Source organism: Callospermophilus lateralis, chromosome 11 (genome assembly GCF_048772815.1).
Source record: "Callospermophilus lateralis isolate mCalLat2 chromosome 11, mCalLat2.hap1, whole genome shotgun sequence".
Classification (NCBI taxonomy): domain Eukaryota; kingdom Metazoa; phylum Chordata; class Mammalia; order Rodentia; family Sciuridae; genus Callospermophilus; species Callospermophilus lateralis.
The window spans coordinates 48080790-48096789 of record NC_135315.1 but is presented as its reverse complement, the minus strand read 5'-3'; the positions used below and the strand labels follow the sequence as shown (position 1 = coordinate 48096789).

The following is a 16000-nucleotide window of genomic DNA, read 5'->3' as shown; positions in this document are numbered from 1 at the left end:
TCCCATACCACTGGCAGCGGGCACCACCGTCTCCAGGGGAATGAGGCTCTCCAGAAGCTGCACACCCAAGGCCTCCGAGCAGCCTGCTGTCTCCCCGATGGAGTATAAATCAGGGTAGTGAGCCTACTGAGACTACCATCAGGTAGTCCTGATGGTCTACTGCTTCACGGGCTCCCCCAGAGCAGGGGAGACTCATTTTTATTCTTGGCCAAGGAGCTGGTCCAAAGCAGGGACTCAGGAGCCATGTGCTAAGTGATCTGGAGAAATGGGTCCATCAACCTCATGTTTGAGGTCTGAAGCCCAAAGTGGCTTTTCTGTCCATCTCTGATCTGGCTGAATCACTTCAACTGGTCCTCTGTTTCCCCAACTGTCAAATGGATAGTCACCCACCCTCGCCACCTCCCCTTGTTCAAGCTCATTTCTCCTGCCCCACTCCATCGCTGCTCCCCTGACACATCCACCCTGTTTTCCCTGCCTGTCCTGAAGACCAAGGTCACACACCTGCCCACTCCAGCCCACCGCGACATGCTTCTTCTTTGGAGTCTTCCAGGTTGTACCTGGAAAACTCATCTGTTAGCCAAGTTCTTGTCATTAACTGCTGCCCTTCACCATCTTGCAAGTCTGTGGGTCTTGTCTCTACTGAGACAGCCCTCCTGGAGGGCTGGGGCCAGACCTTTAGCCCCACTGGTGACCCACCCTGTCTCAGCAGGGTTAGGCCCAGTGTCAACGTCAACACCCAACTCTGAACAGTGGGTTACAGCTCCTAAAAACCCATGATGTTCCCTATGGGTGCAAGAACAGGAGCTGAGAGCTCAGATCCAGGGAGGGATGGTCCTGCTGACGGCACCAAGGTGCAATTCTTGAGGCTCTAGTTTAAGAGAGAGGAAGCAGAGAATGACCAAGACGAGAGTAGACTGCACTCCTCACCACGCCAGGACCAAAGAGCCTTAGGGTCAGAGGACACAGGGCAGAGGAAGAAGCTGACAGCCATCTTCAATGTCTGCCAAAGTGTCTGGCCATCTTCCAAGCCAGAAGCCACGGCCACTCCCAGCAGGCCATCCCCTGGCACCGGGCACTGCCTGCTTCTCTGAGACCCAGGCCCCACAAGCTTCTCTGCCCTGTCAGCCTCAGGACGATTGCAACCATCATGCTTCACTGCAGAGAACTTTCTCCCAGGACAGCGGGCATGAATTTCCCTCCTCTGCCCACCTACTTAGCAAAAGAAAGCTCGTATCTGGGAAATTTTTGATGTGTTGCCCAGCAAAGAAAAACGTCCATTAAAGCTTTCAATTAAAAATCCAAAACATGAGCTCAGGGAATGTTAAACATTTATCACTGTAGCTGGGACATTAGCCACAACGTTTTAAAAGTGGCCAGTCTCAAGACTTTCCAAGGCTGAGGTTCCAAGGTTTCTGGGCAACCGGATAGAAACAGCCTTGGGCAACGGGTTGTCTTAGGTTCAAATCCCTGTTCCACCACTACCTGGCTTTGTGACCTGGGATGTGCAGCTTCCCCTCTCTGAATCTCAGCTTTCCCATCTGTAAAATAGGCATGAGGTGCCAATTCCACAGGCTGGTTTTGAAGATTATGTAAGATAACACATATGAAGGGTCAAATGCAAGGCCTGACACAGGAACTACCCAGGAGTGATTATTTTTTTTCTGGTTTCTAGATCATTAATAATGAAAATTTCTCAATGATTTTACTTTCCTGAAACTCATATTCTTTGCCATGAAAACGGTGAGGGTGCCATCCGAAGGCTATGATTAAATTAAATGAGAAAACAGATGTATGCCTGTATAGAGCTGTGCCTTGACAGATGTTCAAGTAAGCAACAGCGATTATCATTCAGATCCTCCCCTCTAACCTGGGACCTAGCGTGACAATGGATCCGTAAATATTAGCCAAATAATGAGCATGCCACTAAAAGAGGAGGGGGAAAAAACTGGTTCCCAGCAGTCAGACTCCAGTTCTTCTTCAAACAAGGAGTGGCTAGCAGTTACCAGCTGGCCGGTTATGGACCTGATCAACGTGGAGAGGAAGCCCTGGCCTCAGATGCAGATGGCCACTCTGATTTGTAAAGAGCAGGTGAGCTCTTTCATCCCCGAAACACCACAAATGTTTTCTCTAACTCTCCGACAGAGGCGAGAATGTGCAGGAAAGAAGAGAACTTTCGAGGGATGCGCTGGGACACATCCTGCCGCGGATTTATTACTTTCGGCTGAAATGGAGGCGATGCATTATTGTCTGTGACTCTGCATCTGTTCATTTGCACATCAAAATGGACAAGCCGTGAGGCTATTAACGATGGCTTTGGAGATATTGGAATGTCTTTGGAAATTACTATCAATAAAAAACAAACTGGCTATGGAGAAGTTACTATTTTTTCCCCCAGTAAACTTACTGACATTTTATTCCATTATGGATGTTGTCCAAGGTATAATGAAATGCTCAGTGATTGATGGAGCCTCCTGCAGCTTCCGCGCCTTGCAGGATCCCCTTTCAGGAGGATGGCGGGATGCCCAGGCCGCAAAGAGATGCTTGCTTTGTCTGTGGCCCCAGCAGCTGTCCAGAGGGCTGCACTGTGACCACTCTCCATCAGTGAGGCCCGCCTGGCTCTGCAGGCCCTCCCGAGCCCTACAACGGGAAAGGAGCAGGGGGGCTCCCAGAGAGCCTTCGGGCCAGTGCCCTGGCTTCCCCTGCTTTCACTGAAGACCTCCCGCCAAGGGACAACAGAGACGATTTTGTTATTCTGCAGGGAGAGCAAATTCGTCCTGAAACTGTGGGGCATATTCAAAATATTTAACAACCCATGGTGCGGGGCAGACCATTCAAAATTGTCACCATCCTGCTGGAACTGGATTCCGCATACCCCCTGTTGTCCCAGGAATTAATCCTTTCTTTGCTGAATAATGAGGAGGTTTGATGGTCACTGGGGAGGCAGCCAGAGTACAGAGGGCACCCCAGAAGCTCTGGGCAGTAACTATCAATAGGTATGGAAGTATTTCAATTTTTTTTTTAGCCCTCAATAAGACCATGCTGTTAGATTACAGTTGAATATCAGTCCTGCTTATATCTAGGCACAATTTCTTCAGCTTTTATTACTAGAAGTAAGTTAAAGGATGCTTATTGGTTCTCTTGGATATACATATTCTATACTCAGGGTCATAGCTAGTCACCCTGAGTCCTCTTTTCTGCTGCTCAATAGCAGAGGAGGTCACATTTTTTTTTTTTTTTTTTTTGCACCAGGAATTAAACTCAGGGGCATTTAACCACTGAGCCACATCTCCACAGCTTTTTTTTTTTTTTTTTTTTTTTTAAGTTGCTTAGGGCCTCATTAAGTTGCTGAGGGTGACTCTGAACTTGTGATCCTCCTGTCCCAGCCTCCCTTAGTTGCTAGGATTCCAGGCGTATGCCACCACACCAGGCTAGAGGTCACTTTGGTCTAATGAGTCTGCAAGCCCTTTGCCATGCCTCTATCATACCTGGGTCATGCTGTGCAGTAATCACTTGGGCACAAGTCTGATTCCATCATCAGACTGGGCTCTCAAGGGCACAGTGAAAAACACATGTGTAGACCCATATAGCAGATCCTCAGTGAGAACAGAGAGAAATGAAAAGAGGAATTAAGGCCAATTTTCCCTAGGTTGCAGGGTCAATCGATGGCAATACCAAGAAAGAAACCCAGGTCTGTTTTCAGAACTTGTGCTCTTATCATGACTTCCTCTCAAGAAGTCTATGCTGTCATCTGTCAGTCGTTTACACCTTAGTCTAAACAAGTTGCATCAGTGAAAACTGCATAGAGACAGTTTCTTGGTGTGTCGGGGTGAGTTTACAAAAAGTACACCTGTGTAAAATAAGCTAATGAGAAACCATCAGCTATTTCTTTCTTCTAATGTGCAAATCTTGCTGAGAAATCCTATAGCAAGGACTAGGAACCAGATGATTTCTGAGAAAACTTCTTTCCTCTAGTTTTCATTCTTTGGGGCTACCAGAATCATCTTCCTAAGGCAAGAAAAGCTTGGGCTCCTTTCTCTTCCTTGGACCCTTGTCACCACCCTCAGACCCCAGCACCACCACCCTTCCCCCCGCCCACAAGAATACAGCTTAACTCCAAGGCTGGCACTCATAGCTCTCCTAACTCAGATTTGGTGTCCACCCTAACCTCTCCTTCTACACGCTTCCACGTAGGGCCCGATGTTCCAACTACACCTTTTACAGTCAAGGAAGCAGTTCTTCTTGTGACTTAGGGCACAGGACCAAATGAGGAGGTGTCAGAGATGCTGAGAAAATGACTGAGCCCAGTCACCATTCAAGAGCAACTTCAGCACTTACTGGGTACTCACCAAGCACCCAACAATTGACTGAGCCCTGCACAGACAATGTGCATAATTAAGTGTCCCCAGGTGGGAAACCCAGCCTTGTAACCATGGCCAATCCTGCTGTGCCTCCCCTGTCTCTCAGGCCTACTGCTTCCAGGTCACCAGGAGCTGTGTGATCTATTCTGACTGCAGACCCTTCCGAGCTGGTCAAGCTCTGGTTGCCCAGTAGTAACCTGCTCAATAATGCACCTTTATGGCTGCTTCTCTTCTTGGTCTCTTTCCCACTCTCCTACCAGTGTTTGCTGGGATCACACCCCAAATCTACTGTGTGCATCTGAATCCCGGTCTCAGGGTTTGCTTCCAGGAAACCCAAGCAAAGAGGATGACCTTGGTGACTTAATGAACTTCCCTGTGCCTCAATTTCTTCATCAGAACATTTGGAGATAATTCTAGTACCTGAACAGAGTAGATATACAGATGCACAGGAAACACTATATAAATTAGTTTTACTAAATAGCAAAAGCTGGGAGTGAGAATGCCAAAGGATATACTAGGGCCCCTCTCTTAGTGGCTCTTGGCTGAAGCATGCATCAGAATGACCCCAGAGAGAGAGAGAGAGAGAGTGCTGATACATGGATGGCTGGCCTCACTGAGTGTGGGAAAACCTGAGCATCTGCACTGGGAACAGATTTCCAGGTGCCTGGTGCTGCAAGCGTGGGACCCCGCTGCTCTATACTAACACCCATAATCCTCACAATAAACCTGGGGTGGGTGTCTATCTCCATTTCAAGAGGGATCCAGAGAAGTTAAGTTGATCTGCCCAAGGTCACCCAGCAAGGTACAACTGAGCCATTAGAGAAAGTTATTCTGAACCCAGAGTTGGAGCTTTGGGTTCACACATCTCGACCTTGAGCCCTATGAAATCCCCGCTGGTGAGCGAGCGAAATGCTAAAGGAATTCACATCACAGCTCCTCTCTGTCTCCGGCTCTGCAGGAGTAAAGGAGGGATCTGGAAAGGCCATAAGCCAGTTGGACCTATTTCTCCAGCTGCCTTAGCGACAGAGAAAGGGAATATCAAACCTGGGAGCCTGAGCAGGGCTCCTGGGAGCAGCCCCCCAAGATGCGGCTGAGCACCTACCTCGGCTGAGCGCGGCCGGCCTGGGGGCCTCGGGGCCCAGGGTGGGCGACCCCTGGTGGTGAAACCAGCGGCGCCGCAGTTGGCGCAGCTCGGTGTTGCGGTTCCTCCGGGGCCAGCGCAGGGGTACCGGCGGCGACCGAGCCAGGGGACTCCGCAGCGCGTCCTCGTGGAGCAGCGGATCCGGGCTGACACGGGGATCGCGCAGGGCTCTGCCGTCGGGCAGGCCCACGCCCAGCGCCACGGTGGCCACCGGCAGGGCCTGCAGGGTGCCGGGCGCCCGGGGGCCCGGCGGGAGGGCCACTCGGGCCCGCTGCAGGAGCAGCAGGCTGCCGGTCATCAAGTAGGCGGCCGTGAGGAAGAAGAGCAGGAACTGCGTTCTGCGGAGAAACTTCTGGAGTCGGAAGAAAGGTTTGGCCATGCCCCTGGGCAGCTGGGCTCCCGGCTGGGGCCTGGGGACGGCTCCTAGCGCGCGGGCAGGAGGGAGGCTGGGGCCTCCGGAGGCGTCATCCTCGCATCCTGGCTCCCAGCACCTGCCCGTGCTCTCCTGGGGCTACGGTTTCTGCACCATTTCCAGCAGGTGTTCAAATGGCGCCATTACTTATCTCCAGCAGCCACAGGGCCCCGAGGCTGCAGCTTCTGTGCGGATGGCACCATCTTCCCCATCGCTGAGCGCTACCAACCCTCTTCTCCTGGCTTGGAAACCTGGAAAAGTGGAGAAAGGGCACTTAGGTGCAATAGGAGGGTCTGCCACCACCCTCCCGGGGGTCCAGGACACCCCCAAACCTGGGATTGACTTATCAAAAGGGCTGTGGGTATGGCAGAAACCCTGGACAGAGGGCAGGGTTCAGACCTCAGCTCTGCCACTAGCCAGCTGTGTGACTGTTTAACCTCTCTGGGTCTCAGCTTCCTCCTCTGTGAAATGTCTCTTGAAGAGCAGTGAAGATCCAGAGATAATAGCAGTAGCAATAAACAGCAGGAGGAAACACCACAGCGGCTTTTTACTGAGTCCTTATGAGTCCTTATGTGCCAAACACTCGGCAAAGTTCATTGGGCATTATCTCATTTAACCTCGCATCCATCCAATAGAGGGGATATTGTAACATCCTCTCTTTACAGGTGAGGAAATGGGCAAATAGAGCAGAGCAATTTTCCTAAGTCACACAGTCGGCAAACACAAGTGCCAAGCCTTTGATCAGTCTCTATTCAGATCCTATCCCCTCAACTACTACACGGTCCAACCTGTGATGAGTCACCTTCATATAAAGTGCACCTAGCCTGGGTAGGTGCATACAGCAGGTACTCAATACATGCATGCATTCAGCTGACTTCCAGGGGTGCGATGGGACTGTGAACTAGGTTCTGGAAGGAGCTCCTGCAGAGCTGGTCACTGCCTTTCACAAAGAAGGGGGCCCAGGGGAGGGAGTGTGTTTCAGTTGGCTTCCTTCCAGGGCCAAAGGGCGGGGACAGCACCAGAGGCCAGGGCACGGGGTGTGGAGAAGGTGGAGGGGCCTTTGAGCAGCCCTCCATGGTGCCTTCCACTCCCAGGGACGCGGGCGCTCCCGAAGGGCTTTGATTCCCCTTGGCGGTACCTCTGAAGTGCTCTGTTAGGGTTGGCCGAGGGCTCTGCAGCTGCCCAGCCAGGGGCTGGGCTGCCTGTGAGGAAGGCCCTTAGCACAAGGACAGGCTTGTCCCAGAAGAAAGGCCCCCAGAAGCATGACTAAGCCACTGCCCATAACTAACATGGCCTGGGACTCCTGCCAGATCCGCGAGGGCCCCTCAATGGCCTATCTGTGTGCCTGGGACAGTCAGCCGGTGTGAGCAGAGAGACATTGTCTGGGCTCCAAGGCCTGCATTCCAGGTCCCCCGGGAGGCTGGGGGCTCAGGGAAACTTCAAAGGGGCCCAGACCAGCCTGGCCCTTCCTGATGGAGTGGTGAGGGCCGCCAGATCGGGGTAATGAGCAAATGGAGGTGGGATGGGCCCTGAGTCAGGAAGCCATTCCGGTGGCCCCAGAGCCTTTCCTTTCTCTGTAAGCTGGTGCTGCGTCTGCCAGGCCCACCCCACCCAGTCTCTCTCGTCAGATTTGTAAAACCAGAGAGAAAATCCCCCCAAATCCTGACTGATCTCTCTGCCTCCAGCTTTGGCCCCACCAATCCATCTTCCACAAGGCCGCCAGGGTGATCCTCCTAACTCGCAAATCTCATCACGGCACTCCCCTGCTTAAAACCCCTTTCAATAGCGCCCCGAGGCTTTGGGGATAAACTCCAAGCTCCTTAGCATGACATACAAGGCCCCCTTCGTGATCCGGCCTGTCCAGCCTCATCTTCTGCCAAGCCTTTTTCTTCCACTTCCGCTTCCCCATCATACACACACACACAAACACACACACACACACACACACACAATCACCTTCCAGCAGAGCCTCAGTGGCCACAGCCCACCGAGCCCCAGTGCCTTTGCACATGCCGCCTGTTTTCTCTTCCCTCTATGTCTGGAGAATCCCTGCATTCTCCCAGGGATCAGCCCAGATGTCACCTCCTCCAAGCAGCTTTCCCTGCCCATCATCCACCCACCGGTAGTTTCTTTGGTCTTCTCACAGCCTGTGCTGACCCCTATCCCAGCACTCACCATCCTGTGACAATTAGCATTGTTCCTCTGTTTTTTCCATCAACCTCAGTGATGGAAAGCCATCTCCTATTTATTTTTGTAACTCTGGTCCCCAGCCAGAAGCCTGGCACAGTGTAACTGCTCAGTGATCCTGTTTATGAATACACTTTTTATACTAAGCAAGAGTTAGATGAATGGATAGACTACCAGAAACCTGTTCCTGTAGGATCCTGGAGCAGTCAAAGCTCACATTCCACGAACCCAGAGCCAGAGATGAAGGCTGAAAGGTGGGAGAGATGGAATGTTGCATGGGTCATCAAAGGACGCAACTTCGCAGAGTTGAGGTCACATGCATATGAACTAGAGTACCTGAGCCTTTTATCTGCTATAATGCCACAGACAGGGATTTCCAGATATGTTTGCAAAAGGTTTTGGTGAAAGGAGGTTGGGATCACTGAAAAATCCCACACAACTAAAATAAAAGGCGAGAGGTGGTACCTTGGCCGTGGAGAGGAAGTTCCTGGGGCGATGAAGCAGAAAGGTGGGCAATGGCTCTACGATTCAAATTCTGAAGGCCAGATACGGCATGAACTAACATGCATTTTAGAAATAGGATTTGGATACAGGGCACTAAGTAGGACCTGGGTGCTGTGGGGCCCCAGAACCAATCAGGATTCACTCTCAGTTCCCCAAGACCCTACAGCGCCCTGCCCGGCACTCCCCCACCCCACAGGGTCTCCCCCTGGCCTGGGGAAGAGGTTTCTGGGCACTATGAGGTGGACAGGGTGCTTGCTAAAGGTGGGTTATGAAGATGTTCTGCCCAAAGCATCAGAAACTTGTCTTCTTGCCCCAGACTTCAGCCATCCTTGACCAACAATATTTGCCAATGGTCCCTCACTCTGCCACGCTCACCTCTCCACAGGGATACAGCCCCTTCAGGACACGGATCATGCCTTATAGACCTCCATACCCCCAAACCCCAGCACACAGCTAGCAGGGCAGTGATGGGAAATGTTTGTTGAGTGACTAAACTTCCAAAGAAACCAGCAGACACCTGGGCAGGTATCTGGCCACTGCCTGTCTGCATCGGGCCTGGGAGGCTATCGGCTGTGCCCAGTGCATCCCAGAGCGAGCAGGCCCTCTGGGAGAGCACATGGACCATGGGCAAATCATTGCCCAGGACAGGGCCTCAGGCTTCTCATTTGGGTAGATGGTATTGCTATGGGACTGAAGCAGGGGAGTGGATGTGACACTCCTGTTACCTACAGACTATGTCATGCTCTGGTTATGAATGCAAAAGAGGGGAACAAGGCCAGGTGTAGTGGCACATGCCTGCAATCCCAGTGCCTCAGGAGGCTGAGACAGGAGGATCGAGAGTTCAAAGCAAGCCCCAGCAATGGCGAGATGCTAAGTGATTCAGTGAGGCCTTGTCTCCAAATAAAATACAAAATAGGGCTGGGGATGTGGCTCAGTGGTTGAGTACCTGAGCTCAGTCCCTGGTACCAAAAAAAAAAAAAAAAAAAAAGGCAAACAAGGAGTATTGGAGGACAGGCCTATAGCAGCTCTGTCACTGGTAGAATCAGTCTCAAGTAGCAGGCAGTCTCCTTGTTAGCCCCCTGCTCCCTGAGATGAGCCCGATATCCCACTCTAGCTTGACGCTGATCTCAGCTAAGACTGCCGTTAGCAACCGCTTTATTTCTCAATGCCATCACTTATGAAGCCCTTGCAGCATTAATAAATAGGCTACATGGGTTGTGTACTTCACCGGCACCATCTCGTTTCCTCCCTGCCTCTTGCCAAGACAGAGGCTCTGCTTCCCCACATTTGAGAGCTCAGATCTGTCCCTGAATGTCAACCAGGTGAAGCTCAATGCCTAAATGCAGTCATTCAGGGCCAGCCTACAGGCCCAGCCCACCCGCTCCCAGGACCCACCTGGCTACCACTGAGCTCCCTGCCTGTTTTCTCCCCCTCGGTCCTGGCTTTGCCCAGGCAAGATTTATTCTTGAAAGGAGTTTAGTGTGCCTCCGTCAGCACCTTTTTGAAATCATGCCAGGCCAAAGCTCCTGGAGATGATGCGACACATGGCATCTCCTGAGCCAAACCTTCCAGACACAGCCATGTGGGTAAGTGTTCCAGCCTTCTGGGGCTGGCTGAGAGACAGCCTCAGAGTCTCTCCCCTCTTCTGGAAGTCTCCATCCTTCTTCCCCAATGCCCGCCTTCCAGGTGCACTCCCATTTGTAACCATGCGAAGTGCTTCAGTGGGAGGTCGGTGGGTTCTCTCCAACTCCCCCCACTGCCTGAGGCTCAGCCCCGCTGGGAAGGGACATCCAGAATGGACGAAAATGCACACCTGTCACTCCACTTGATGCTTTCTAGAGGCCTCAGGTTACTCAAGCATGGCCTAAGGAGGGACACCCTGAGTTCCCTCTTAGGAATGACAGAATAATCAAACAGAGGAGTTTCTGGAAGCCTCAAGGAGTGAGAAGGAGCCTAGAGCAAGTGGGTCTCCTTCCTGAGCCCCAGGAAGGAGGAGGTAGGGGACAGGTGTTGGGGATACCTACTTCCCAGTTAAGCTGGGAGTTAGAGACTGAGGGGTGGCAGCAGGAAGATAAAACAGCACAAGAGCCAGTCTCTGCAGCTGGCTGACCAGTGGCCACTGGAGTTCAGGCACATGACCATCTCTCCTTTCAACTGCCTGCCCAGAGATGACGCTCCTGACACCCCAGGTCCCCCGGAAGGATCTCAGTCATGGTGGCCACTGCAGCAATGCTCAGAGCTCTTAAGACTCAGAGCTCTGAGCAGGACAGGGACTCTGAAGACAAAGAACATGGCTCAGCCTGTTGTTCTCCACACAAGAAAATGGGCACCCATGTCCCAACAGCTCAGAGCCCCCAGCCTCAGTGACTGGCAGCCAGGGAGTCTTCAGCCTTGGGACCTCATAAAGCCATGTTTGGGAGCCTCCAGCTGGGTTCAGGGGTCCTTGGTTACTCTCCCCTCTCCATCCTGTGCCTCAGCACCTGCTCAAGCTCACCGCCTGTCATCAGACCTCATCTCCTCTCTAAGAGACTGTCCCCTAAGAAAATGATCTAATATAAAGATCATTCTGCTACTGTCTATAGTGGGTGCCCTGGGCTTGGGTGAACAAATCTAAGCTCCTTAGCCCAGTGTTCAGTGGCCTTCCCTGTCTATTCTTTCTAGAACCCTGTGTCCCAACCAGTGTTGTGTCCCTGGCCAGGTACCACCTGCCTCCCCCCAACCTCCTCCTCCCTGGGACCCAGATTTTCTGATTCCCACCTGCTCTAGGCTCCTGCTCCCTCCCTGAGAAGCTTCAAGCCCTTTTAAAGCATCTCCCCGTAGCCACCTCTGACTCTGCCTCATCTCAGAGCTCTGAAATGTTTTCTAGCCACCAAGGCTCAGCCCCCATGCCACCTCTTCCAAGAAGCTCCCCTGGTCCCCAGAGCAGAGCCATTCCCCAGTGCTGATGGTGAGCTGGATACTGCCCTGTGCCTGGGTTTTGTGTTCTCCCTTAAGTTAGGCTTCCTGCTGTCATCCCAACTTCCTCCCCAGCCTGCCAGACCCTTGCAGGCACAGAGGTGCCTCTGTCCTCTGTGTATGAAGCCCTCACTCCAGGGTTCACACCTCTGGGTCTTAAAGGCTGAGAAAAGGAACAAGGAATCTATTAAATATAAACCTGCTGGACCCTGGAAAGGGACAAGTTCTAGGAAACGGAAATGGCGTGGGGTCCCTGTCTTTGAAGAGGCTCAGTGTTCAGTGGCCTCTTTGATCTTCTGAACTTTAAAACTTAAAAAGAAAGGGTTCAAATTTTTTTAAAATGTTGCTTTAAAGAGATGCAAAACATAATAGTCAATAAGTGAAATCATTCCTCATGGTGTACAGGTATCAAATATCAAGTTGCACCCCCCCCTTAGTGTATACAGTTATGCTTTGTCAGTCACAAATAATAAAAACATAAAAATAAATTATAATAAGGCCCAAACATTTAATGCCAACTTGGAAAACCCCTTCAGTAAACCTACTGCTGAAGTTCATATAAATAATAAATATTTTATACCACACTAAAGAGCGCAAGGCACTTTCATGTACTATCAAGTGCGTTGAATGAATGAGCAGAACAGTAAATGAGTAATCCTCCTATAAACTTACAAAGTTATTATATTATGAATTAGGATCCCCATTATATAGATGCAGAATCTGAGACAGAAAGCAAACCAATTAACTTGAACAAAGAAACAGCTTTTGCTAGATGGAACCCAAGTTTTCCAATTCCAAGTGTGTGGTATGATCTGCTGGATCATAGGGCCTTCATTTGCTCAATACCAGATGGGGAGACTTTCAAGCACCATGCTAGAGGCTGACAATGGTTGTGGGGGCTGGGGACTGGCATTTGTTTCCCTGTTTGGGTTGATTGATTTGGAGTCCAGTCCACTCTTAAAACCACCAATCATAATCTCTTCTGAACTATTGCTGAACTATTCCTCTAATAGTATCCTAATTTATTCATTTGTGTTTCTTCCACCTGGTGGTGAATCCTTAAAGACTGTCTTGGGTCTAGCTCAGAGGGTAGCAGGTAAACAGGTGTTTGAGTGACTTGGATCAATATGGACCAGGGAGTGGAACACTGAGTCAAAGTCAGGCTTGCCCTTCTCTGGCTCCATTCCCACCCCTGGGATAGGGGCTTGGTGCTGTTGAATGGGGGCCAAGAAACCCTGGGCATTCCTGTCCTCAGAAGCCCCCTATCCCCTCATGCCAAGGGGGCTCATATCCCCCAGGACTTTCTAAGGAAAGGGAAGCCAAATGGAGGGAAGGGGTCTTAACACCCACCAAGAGGTGCACCGTATTGTATGGCTTACAAAATAAATCCAGCCCATTCCTTCACACACTTCTCACAGTCATGCAAGGAGATGGTGTAGAAGTACAGCTCCTCCATGACCACATTCCCCTCAAAGTGGCACACCTGTGATGATTTTGTAGGCCATAAATCAACATGGTGATTATAAAAGCCGAGAGGAGGAAAGATTACAGGAAGCAATGAGAAGGTGTAACTATGAGGCCCAGGGAGAAGGTAGTGGAAGGCCATGCTCACCCACTCCTTCCCCAAATGAGCAGCGACAGCCTCTAGCCCAGCCTGGCCCCAGATGTTAGGACCCAGCTCTGGCCTTGCTGTTTCTCAGGATTACCACTCATATCTTATGGATAAAGCCCTAAAGGCATAAACTCAGAGCTGCCCCAAAGTCCTTGAACTTGAACTCTTTGAAGCTCCAGGGAGAGGATCTGGTCTCAACAAGACTGACCAGGGTCGAAGCCAGATGGGAATGTCTACAAAGAGAAATACACCTTCTTGAGAGGCTAGACTCTGTCTGGGCCTGGAGGCTCTGAATTTGGAGGCTCTCAGGCACATTTTTAAGCTGACTCTATAAGGAACCCAGCTCTGCGAATCACTGACTTGCTCTGCAGTGCTTGGGCTGAACCAGCTGGGCTGGAGACTCAGGCTTAACAGGAGGCCAACTGGTGACCCATAACATCCCCTCTGCCTGGTGAGACTAGCCTTCTGCTCAATCTAGGCTTCTCTTCACTTCTGATCAGTTGGGCATCAGGCCACATGATAGGACCATTGAGAGTTCCATCACCCACTGAAAAGAAGGACCCCCTCACCCCCAAAATAAGGTCTTCCAGAGGAACTGTGGGAACCATCCTGTTGAGACCTGAAGGGTACAGCTGCAGATGAGGGCCAAGAGGCTTCTGGTGGGGAAGATGAGGGAATCAGGCTCAGCCCACCAGCCTGGTGGCCTGCCAAGTTAGCTTCAGCCACTGCACTCTGGAAAGGTCCTGCTCTTCTCTACAGAAACCCCGAGCTCTGGCAGCCTGCAAGGCACCTTCTCCACACAACCGCCAGGGGCCATACTGACTGTGTGTGGTAGTGGTGGTGGTGGGGGGGGGAGCATGCTTAGGAGAAATAAACGTCTTCCTACCCCAAAGAAACCTTCCCCTGCCCTCCTCCAGCACTTGCAGCTAAGTAGGGGAAGGCTGCAGTCAGAGCAGGGCCAGCCAGCTTGAGGCCTCCTCTAATTCTTTAACTACCCACTAGCCCTCACTTCCTGTGTCGGATAACCCAGTAATTCTCTGGAGAAAATGCCCCTACTCCTGATCTCAACCATGGGTCCCAACATGGGTTGGCCCAAATGCCTCCCTCTTCCAGCAACAGGAGGGTTGCTAGTAGCATCCAGGGTCACAAAAGTACGGTGGAGTTCTGAGTCTGTCCATTTGGGAGCATCTGGGACAGCAAGAATGACCAGAGACTGGATCACAGGGCAGGGCTATGGGGCGAAACCCCTTCAACACCCTCCTAGGAGTCAGAAGAAGGGCCAGAGGTCCCAGTCCCTGCCCCCACCTCTCCACCAGTGAGCCAGCCATGACCAGGTATCTTCTGTGGGGCCCATATGCTCAAGTAAAGCAGTCATCGGGGTTATCCTGAGACAGGGGACCCAAACCAGGGATGCTTCTGAGTATCAAAGAAAAACGCAATAAACAGCGTCCAGTCCTGAGTCGCCGTCCACACCTAGGAAGATGCAAAGCTCTATGCTGGGTAATTTTCCAGACAAAATACATACGTTTCGATTGATTTTTGCCTTTGCTTCGGTCTCTGTTCAAGTTCACCAAGAAACCGGGCTGGGGGCGGAGCGGGGGGGGGGGGGACCTCGCTGACCGGAAGCCTGGCTTGGTAGCGGAACGAGAGGGAGCTGCTTCTGCTGAACGTCCCCGACTAGGAGGGAGACAGTGCGCACCCCAAATCTTGCCCTTGCCCCCTCCCTGGGCCCGGACCGCGGAGCCCTCCTGGGAAACGGACGGTCTCTCCGGACCCTGGCGGGGGATCCGGCTTGTGCAACTGGCTAAAGCACCACCGGCTCAGCCCGATTGTTTCCAAGCGCTCCCCACACACGCACACGCTCCCGCTCCCCAGCCCCCCGGAAAAGCACCCTGCGAAAACCCGCCCCGAAGCCCGAGCAGGTGCAACCCCGGCGCGCTCCCAGTCCCGGCTACAAAAACTTGTTTGCCCACGGCTGAGGGAAATCCGACTTGCAGCCCGCGCGGGGGTCCCAGCTGAGGCACCCGGGAGACAGGACTCACCCCGCGATCGCCGCCGGCTGGGGCGTCCGCACCGCCGGCCACGCGCCCGCCTCCCGGGGCGCGGAGCCCGCAGCCCCGCAGTGCCCGGAGCAGAGGCGCCCCTGGCGCCCGCACGCCCCCGGCGCCCGCTGCAAGCTGACCGACTTGTCCCGGCACGGCCCCGCGGCTCAGCAATCCCGAGCCGCGGCTGTCCCGGCTAAGCCGCGGCGGAGCGGGCGGCGGAGCGGGCGTGCGGGCGCCGAGCTGGTTGCGGGCGCGGAGCGGGCGGCGGGCGGCGAGCGGGCGAGCGGGCGCCCGGCTCTGCACATGCTCACTCGCGCGGCCCGGGGACAGCGGCCGGCCGCCGCCGGGTCCTAGAGGCGCCGGCGCTTGTGCCCGCCGCTCAGCTCGCAGGAGGGGTCTCGGTTTCGCGGGCGGGGGTCCACACCTGCCCTGGCCCGCGAGGTAGGCACACGCTGCGAACCACACACGCTACTGCCAAGCAAAGACCCTGACACTCACTGATACATACACACTCAGCCACAGCCTTGCGTCGGAGCCTCTGTTGGCTCTAATACACACATCATGGTGCTCACACGACACACACACACACAAACACACTGTGCACCGTCACCCAGAGGAGCACGCCCCCACAACTCACTCAGATGCAGACACGGTGACAGACACACACCATCGGATACAAATACACACTGAATCACGGCTTCACAGACAGATACACTGACACCCACACTCACACATACGCACACACTTTGGGCTCTGCTCCACTCACACAGAAACAAGCTAGGACAC

The 16000-nt window shown here is 52.8% G+C and overlaps 1 protein-coding gene across 1 annotated transcript in view; it reads right to left on the bottom strand.

The window, feature by feature from the left end:
- Positions 1-15386, bottom strand: part of Wscd1 (WSC domain containing 1) — a 43214-nt gene extending 27828 nt beyond the window's left edge. Inside the window, exons 1-2 of the mRNA XM_076870680.1 lie at positions 15212-15386; positions 5461-6162 (exon numbers count right to left, since the gene is read on the bottom strand). Coding sequence (XP_076726795.1) covers positions 5461-5878 — 418 coding nt within the window. The 5' untranslated portion in view covers positions 5879-6162; positions 15212-15386. The remainder of the gene's footprint in view (positions 1-5460; positions 6163-15211) is intronic.
- Positions 15387-16000: the final 614 nt, after the last annotated feature.